The 8,844-nt window shown below is 46.0% G+C and overlaps 1 protein-coding gene across 1 annotated transcript in view; it reads left to right on the forward strand.

Moving 5' to 3' along the window:
• TRAPPC12 (trafficking protein particle complex subunit 12) overlaps nt 1–8,844 on the forward strand; it is a 100,787-nt gene that overhangs the window by 4,363 nt on the left and 87,580 nt on the right. The window contains 5 exon segments of the mRNA XM_017860308.1: nt 3,410–3,791; nt 3,793–4,036; nt 4,039–4,118; nt 4,121–4,154; nt 4,157–4,494. Of these exon segments, the coding sequence (XP_017715797.1) occupies nt 3,414–3,791; nt 3,793–4,036; nt 4,039–4,118; nt 4,121–4,154; nt 4,157–4,494 (1,074 nt within the window). The 5' untranslated portion in view covers nt 3,410–3,413.

The raw sequence follows: 8,844 nt of genomic DNA on the forward strand, positions 1-8,844 counted from the left end.
TAAATAATCATACACGAAGAATGAAGGTTTATATTTTTTTCTTTTCAGTTTTTATTGTAGCTTTTAGTTGTTTTTCTTGTCTTAATCCTGCCTGAGGCCTCCAGTATTAGGCAGCATAAAAATGTTGAAGAGGACATCTTTATCTTTTTTCTGCTTTTAAAGAGAATGCTTTAAACGTTTCACCGTTCATTTGAGGTTTCCTTTAGGTTTTTGGTAAATACCCTTGATTGCATTAAGGAGGTTGCGTTCTGTTGCTAGTTTGCTGACAGGTTTTATCTTGAGCAGATGCTGAATTTTATTAGATACTTTCTTGTGCATCTATTGAGATAGTCATATACTTTTTATTATTTAATCTGTCAGTGTGTTGAATTACATAAAAAGATTTCCTAGCATTAAACCAACAGTACATTTCTGGGATAACCTGAGTTTGGTATGAAGATAAATACATTGCTGATTCAGTTAGCTAATTCAAGATTTTTGCATGTGTGTTCATGAGTGAGATGATAGTTTCCCTTTTAGTATGGCCTTGTCAAATTTTGGTCTCAGGTTATATTAGCCTTATAAAGTGAATTGGGTCATGTGTCTTTTTTCTTCTCTGCAAGAATTTTTGTACTGTAGGAATTATCTGTACGGAATCTTTGGTAGAATTCACTGGTAAACCGTCTGGACCCTAGATTTTCTTTGTGGGAAGACTTAACTACTAGTTGTACTTTTTTTATGGTTATAGAACTATCTGGTCATATACACATGGTTATTACTACTGTCTGCTTTGCATTTGAACCTTACATTGGCATAAGATTAGAGTACGGAAACCCTTGAAGAAGCTATTTTGCTAAAAATTATATGTCCCTTGTCACAAAATCTAATGTATATAATTTATATAGATGTAACTTTATGTCTTCCCATTCATAAAGGCGTCATCTAAATCATGTTTTGAATCATTTTTATTTGAGCATTCCTCTTGATTTTCTAGAGAAGAAACCCTCAGATCCTTACAAGCATCTAGATTTTATTTGTGTGAAAGCAAAAGTGATCATCCCTGCCCTAAATTATTAGGGCTTTTTATTGCTTTGGTATTTACTTAAGAATAAAATTTATTTTTTTATTCTCTTCTCAAAAGTGGTCTGCAGGTATTAATGAAAATTTTGGACATTCCCGTTTTATCAGTTCTCTTTAATTTACATTTTATAAAGTTTTAAGCTTTATAATTTAGAAGCATTTTACTTTAATTTTATAATTTGGTAATTTTTTCTAGGTGATGTTCTTTGTTATTATATCTCTGATAAACAGATTTCCCTAAATCTTAGAGATTTAAAGCAGCTTCATCTTCATAATAGTAAGAATTGTTTCTTTAAAAAAGTTTCTTCACAAAGGCAATACAACTTTTTAAATCTGTGAGATTGAATCAGAATTAGCTTTAGAACCTACAATCTTGTTAGGGCTGAGGGGAGATGAGAGGGAGGGAAAATCCCTTTCTCTCATCATTAGCTTATATGGAAATAAATTCTTATTTCTAAAAAAAAATACGCAGACCACGGTAGTGCCTTCAGGTCCTGCTGGGAGACTACAGAGGGCACTGCCTCAGGCTGCTTGTTTGCTCCTTGTGCCCAGCCTCTATTCCTGTGCAGGTGGGACCTGAAGGAGCAGCCTTACCATGCCCAGGGGCTTCCCCCTTTGGGGTTCTAGGGCAGTTTGTTCTTCAGGCTCGCGGTGAAACGTGGCAGGAAACAAAGGTTTTACTCCTTTTCATTTGATTTTTTTATTCATTTACACTTAACAATTATTGGATGAATGCATAAGGGAATTAGTAACTGACCAGGCTGAACCGGAAACTTCTTCACATGTATAACTTGGATTAACTACTTTAAAATAATGTTTTGGGAAGGCTGACTCATTGGGAATACAGTGATGGAAGTGTTGACAGTGAGAAAAGGGTAGTCTTATCTAGAGATCAGCTAAGTGTCATTTTTTAAGTAAAAGTACGTATTGTTTTATTCTGAAAAAAATCCCTTATCTTTTATCATAGTCTCTTAGATTTCCTTAACTTTAATTTGTTCACTATGACAGTAAAACTACATAAAGTAAAAGTTTTTCAAGGAAAGGAACAAATACTTTTTTACAGTTCGAGCTCTTTGTTTCATTCTGTGGCCTCTACCAGCCAGTGGCCCCTCAACATGCCAGCTTCGGCTGGTCCTGGTGTCCCCACTCACTGGCTCTGTGATTTTGGCTAACATAGCCTCCCAAGGCCTCAGTGTCCTCATCTGTGAAATGAAGACAGTGCTAGCAGCTATCTCGGAGGGGCGTTCTGCGAATCGCATAGGCATATGTGTATATAGCCAGGGGCATAGCATGTGCCGATAAATGTTAGCTAGTTGTGTTGTCAGCTTCAGCCATCAGTGCTCAGTGAGTGCGCTGTTGTTTTCTTACTGTATAAGTTTTTCATCTCATTCTCGCTGTCTCAGATTTCCAGAGTTAGGCAGATAATATGAGCTGGGGCAGGGGGGCGGACAGCATGGGGAAGAGTGAAGAGACTATTATAAATTGAAGAGTCTTGGGAGGGCTTCATGGAAGAGGAGGGACTTAGCTGAGTCTCAGAATAAAATAGTGTTTATATGGCTGGAACCTCACGCCTATTGGAATGACTACTATGAAATACAGTTAAAACAAAATAACAAGTGTTGGCAAGAATGTGAATTGGAACGCTTGTCCACTGTTGGTGGGAATGACAAATGGTTCAGCCACTATGAAAAACAGATTTTTGGTGCCTCAAAAAAAATTAAAAATAGAATTACCATATAATCCAGCAGTTATTTCTAGGTACATACCCAAAGTGATTGAAAGCAGGGTCTCAAAGAGATATTTGTACACCCACGTTCATTGCAGGAGTATCCACAATAGCTAAAAGATGGGAGCAACCCACGTGTTCATCAACAGGTAGCTGGATAAACCAAATGTAGTGTACGCACACCCTAGGTAGTTTTCATCCATAAAAAGGAAGGAAACAGACCAAACTGTCGTGTAAATAGCCCTTGAGGACTTCATGCTAAGTGAAATCAGCCAGTGAGAAGAAGATGATTATCGGGTGATTCCACTTATTTTATAGTGGAATGGTGGATGTTCCGGGCAGGGGAGATGGGTATACGGGGGGATGTTTAATGGGGATAGGATTTTAGTTTTGCAACATGAAAAGTGTTCTGGAGATTGGCTGCACAGAAATGTAGATTCACTTAACACTACTGAACTGAAAGCGGTAAATGTTATGTGTATTTTACCATAATCAAAAGCACATGGATAAGAAGCTGGAGAAATGGAAGTCTGAGTCAAATATTTGAGTCTAAGCAATAGGCATTTTTCGGTTGAGGTAAACGAAGATCACACTGAGGGGCCTTCTTTCTGTCTTCGCTTTCAGGAGCATGGAGGACGCTGGCGGCGGCGAGGAGACCCCGGCCCCGGAGGCCCCGCACCCCCCTCAGCTCGCGCCCCCGGAGGAGCAGGGGTCGCTCTTCCACGAGGAAACCATCGATCTTGGCGGAGATGAGTTTGGATCCGAAGAGAACGAGACCGCGTCGGAAGGCGCGAGTCCTCTCGCGGACAAGCTGAACGAGCACATGATGGAGAGCGTCCTCATCTCCGACTCCCCCAACAACAGCGAGGGCGACGCGGGCGACCTGGGCCGAGCGCGGGAAGAAGCTGAGCCCGGAGGGGAAGGCGACCCGGGCCCGGAGCCCGCGGGCACCCCGAGTCCCACTGGCGAGGTCGACGGCGACTGTGCGCCCGAGGACGAGGCCCCACGACCAGAGGAAGGCGACCAGTAGCGGAGGGGGCCCCCGGGGGCAGCAGATGCGGTCCGCGAGGCCGGCAGCCGCCGGCGCGCCGGAGCAGGAGCCTCCCGTGGCGGAGCCGGTCCCGGTGTGCACCACTCGCTTCCGCACCAGCGCGCCGCGCCTGCGCGGCCCCCAGGGACGGCTTCGAGCCGCAACGATGGTGAAGTGCACCAGCTTCGCGGCGCCAGCGAGGCCGGCCAGGACGCCGCCCAGGCGGTGCGCCGCAGCCCAGCCTCAGGCACGTTTTTTCGCCAGACAAGGCCGCCAGCCCACTCCTTGGCCTCGGACTTCCTTCGACTACCTTCACGAATCCCGCCTTCGTGTCCGTCAGCCCCCCGGCGCGGGCTCCCCGGCTCCCGCCAGCCCGCCTGCCCTGTCTGTGCCCGGGACCGAGGGGCGCCCCGAACCCGCGGCCGTGCGAGGGCCCCAGGCAGCAGCGCCCCCGGCGTCGCCAGAGCCGTTCGCGCACATCCAGGCAGTGTTTGCGGGGAGTGACGACCCCTTCGCCACCGCCCTGAGCATGAGCGAGATGGACCGGAGGAACGACGCCTGGCTGCCCGGCGAGGCCACGCGTGGAGTCCTGCAGGCCGTGGCCGCCCAGCAGCGCGGCGCCGTGTTCGTGGACAAGGAGAACCTCACCATGCCGGGCCTCAGGTTCGACAACATCCAGGTGAGCTCGGGTCTCCTGCCTCCCAGGTCGCGCCTCCCCTCTGCCTCTGAGATTCGGGTAGTGCCCCTCAAGGGACGGAGAAAGCCTTGTTTGCAGCAGTTCCTAACATCCGATTGTGAGCGGCTGTGTTCCTCTGTGCCTGGGTAATTAGGATCCGCTGGTTTCCCCAACAGGATGTAGTTGATGGACTGCTACTCAGAGATGTAGAAATAAATACCAGCAAGGCAGACAGTTCTACGGTAATTCTCTCAGTTAGTTCTCCATGTCCTGTAATCCATCTGACATTTGAACTCCGGTAATTGATAAATCCATTTCTTTCTTTAAAATAGGGAAAAATACATTCCTGTAACATTTAACGTGCCTGATGTAGAATTTTATAGGTTGAATAAGAAAATATATATAAAAAAAGAAAATATACGTGACCCAAAAAGTAACAAATCACAGAAATGTGTAAACGTTAAGCTAAATAGTAATATACAAATATTCAATCTCACTGCTAATGAAAGACAACGCAGGATTTTTTTCGGTGCTGCTTTGCCAGCCGGAGACCTCCGCGGTCGGCGATGCCCCGACCCAGGCCTCTTGGCCCAGGTTCGCCCTCTAGGCCTGCCAGGCCGCCCTGGCTTGCGCTTTGGCATATCCCGTGGCCTCGGTGACTGCTCTCAGCCCTCAGCAGGAGGGTTGTGCGAGCAACCGAGTGCAGGGGTCCTGGGGCTTCTCCAACCGCCAGCACAGGAGTAGGCTCCACACGGGGCTTGTAGCTGGACCAGGCATGTGACAAGTGACTCCCACAGTGGACTCCCGCCTCCAGGCGAGGGGAACACCGAGGCGTCCAAACAGCGACCCCGAAGCCCTAGAAGGGATGTTAGAGCGTCCACACGGCTCTTTTCGACCCGCGTCTGCAGCCGGACTAACGGGCATCTTAACAGCTCTGAACGGGCACATTAACAGACCATTGCTTCCTGTTGAGTGGGGCAGCTGAAGGGAGTGGGGTCGGAGGGTTACAGTGGTATTGCTGTCTTGGTACCTGCATTCCGCAGTGTCCTGAGTTCTTGTCCTGCCTCCAAGAGAACGAGATTATGCTGACAACCAGAGTGTGAGGAGGGCGGACAAGATATTTATTGAGCACAAAACAGCTCTCAGCCGAGAGGGGAGGCGAGGGTGGTTCCCCACCGGAAGTCAGGTGGTCTCTCTCCTGATGTGGCTGACTCGGGCTATTTTGGGCTCAGAATGGAGGGGTGCATGCTGATTGTGAGTATGCAAAAAAGAAGGCTAAAACGAAGTCACCACTCAAGGTGGGAATGATAGTGGAAAAAACCAACTGGGGAAGGGTAGGTATACGTAAAATAGGTGAAGAGGGGTAATCAATCAGATAAAAGTGCGCCACATGGGAGGAGAGAGTTCTCAGTCCCTTCCATGGGTTTATCCGGGATTGCAGCTAGGCTTTAAACTCTTGAGCTTGACAGTCAGGTTTCACCGGGGACCGCCCAGTCTGCCTAGAATTTGTCTGCCTGAGATTTGTCTGCCTCCTGCTGCCATCACACTCCAGTCATTTCCATTTCCATCTATCAATCATGATTTACTGTTTGTTGAAGTGTGGGAAAATAGTCTCTCTAAGGCAGCCCAGATGAGACCAAAATCAGTACAAACATATTTAAGTAAATTTTAAAATGCACATCAACATGTGCATTTCCTTTGACCCAGAAATTCCACTCTTAGGAATGTATTGTGAGGAAATCATCATACTTGTATACATATACCAGCTGTTGAGATGTCTGTCAGGGTGGTTTATAATTGCAAAGAATCTGAAATAATCTAAAAGCCCGTTATTAGGAGACTTGAATACATATGACTCACCTCATCTTTACAATGGAATATTTGCATAAGTTTTAAAATGATGCCGGGGTTAGGGGGAAGAAGGGATGAACAGGCAGAACATAGAGGATTTTAAGGCAATGATACTATTCTGTGTGATACTTTAATGCTGCTTTCATGTTGTTATTTTTTTTTACCAAACCCATGGAATGTACCACACCAAAAGTCTACCCTCACATAAGCTGTGGACTTCGGGTGACAGTGATGTGTCCGTCTCCATGTAGATTCATCAGTTGCAATAGGTGGGCCACTCTGGCGAGGTGTGTTGCTAATGGGCAAGACTGTGTGTTGAGGGGGACAGGCAGTATATGGAAGATCTCTATACCCTGCTTAATGTTGCAGCAAACCTAAAAGTGCTCTAAATAATAAAATCTTCCTCTGATCATTGGTGAATAATAATATAAATTGTAATATCTATTTTTAAAAAAGATATAAAACAATATTTAATGAGGTTCATCTCATACTGTTAAATGTGAAAATCAGGACAGAAGATAGCATGTAGCATGCATAGTATGATAAAATTTTTATAAATGTATGTATACATATGTATCAGATTAAATCATATGCATGTCAGTTTTAGTTTATTGCAACCAAATTGTGGGACAGGATTAGTAGTTTCCATATGGCACTGTACATGGCAGGGCTCCCCACCTCCCAGTTTACTGGCCTCAGGTCCTGTGCGTGTCTGTTTTCCTGAACTGAAAGAAGGACCTACAGCCCCCTTTAGTGCAGCCACGTACCCACTCCTGAACACGGGTGGGTGAGCCAATAAGCCAATTGTATGACTGTGACTATTTTTATTGAATTGATAGATGGCTGAGACCTAGGAGTGGTGAATTCTCTAGGAAAAGAGAAGTGACATGCTAGAGAAATGAAGCTAGTTCATTTTTTCAGATAACTGAAGTGTAAGCCTATAGACATCCATATTTTGGGTATTTTACACGGCAGTCTTTCCAGAGTATTCATTGACTAATTTACTAATATTCATATACTGTATTTATTGTGTGCTTACTCTTGACCAGGCATTGGTCTAGGCATCCTTCTCTACCCCCTTAGGCAGAATATACTGAGCATAATTTAACCTTTGCAGGATCTTTTTAATGAATACCAATTCCGGACTTTGATGTCAGGGGTATTTGGATTGTGGGACTGGATTTATTTGTCGCTGAATCCTTACCTGTTCTCCCACTCCCTGGTCTTGTCTCTGTACCCTGTACCCCCAAGATGGCTTTCATGTTCTTCTCCATGTTTCTTCCGTTCTCTCTCTTGTTTGTCCTCTCTGCTGTGAAATTCCTTTAACATCTGTGGGTCTGGCCTTTAGCACTTTCTTTCAAACCCTCTGATGCTTGCCGTTTCCTTCTCCCTCTGACTGTAACTCAGAGGAAATCTGAAGGCTGCCACAGGAAAGACTTAACCTATTGCTTCCGAACTGGGTGCTGGAGTCCAAGGGTCTTAGGTACATTTGGAAATGGGCAGAGGTGTTTCACTTTGGTTGACAAAAGGGCTGGGGTGAGCATATGACATTTAGTGAGTAGGGCTAAGAGTACTAAATACCTTGCAGCAAGCTCAAAGCTTTCAAGGATTGGAAAGCACCTGTTCCTTAAAAAAGCTGAAAGGTCTCTGATCCAGTCAGTTTCTCCTTTTATGATGAGGAAACAGATCCGAATGACTTGTGCGTTCACCAGCAAGCCTGCCATGTCCCAGACATCCTCTCTCCTCGTGACACAAAGGAGGGCGTGGTGCCCACCCGCCAGCACAGACCTGGACAGATGGCCTAGACAGATGCGTCATCTGGAAGACAGTGTGTCCACTCACATCCCACTGCTGAGGGTTTAGTCACTTGGCCACACCAAGCTGCAAGAAAGGCTGGAAATAGTCTTTGGGTAAGGGGTCATGTGCCCCGGCAAAACCGAAGTCCTGTTACTAGAAGGGGAGGGCCAGGCTTGGTGGCTCACACCTGTAATCCCAGCACTTTGGGAGGCCGAAGCGGGTGGATCACAAGGTCAGGAGATCGAGACCATCCTGGTTAACATGGTGAAACCCAATCTCTACTAAAAATACAAAAAATAGCCGGGCATGGTGGTGCACGCTTGCTGTCCCAGCTACTTGGGAGGCTGAGGCAGGAGAATCACTTGAACCCAGGAAGCAGAGGTGGCAGTGAGCTGAGATCGCACCATTGCATTCCAGCCTGGGCAACTTTGCATTCCAGCCGCTCTGACACTTTGTCTAAAGTAAAAAAAAAAAAAAGGAGGAGGAGGAGGAGGAGGAGGAGGAAGAAGAGGAAGAGGAAGAGGAAGAGGAAGAAGAAGAAGAAGAAGGAAGAAGAAGGAGGAGGAGGAGGAGGAGGAAGAGGAAGAGGAAGAGGAAGAAGAAGAAGAAAGAAGAAGAAGAAGAAGAAGAAGAAAAGAAGAGGAAGAAGAAGAAGAAGAAGAAGAAGAAGAAAAGAAGGACAAGGAGGGGGGGGAGGGGAGGGGA

This window comes from Rhinopithecus bieti, unplaced genomic scaffold, assembly GCF_001698545.2.
Source record: "Rhinopithecus bieti isolate Rb0 unplaced genomic scaffold, ASM169854v2 scaffold_51905, whole genome shotgun sequence".
NCBI lineage: Eukaryota > Metazoa > Chordata > Mammalia > Primates > Cercopithecidae > Rhinopithecus > Rhinopithecus bieti.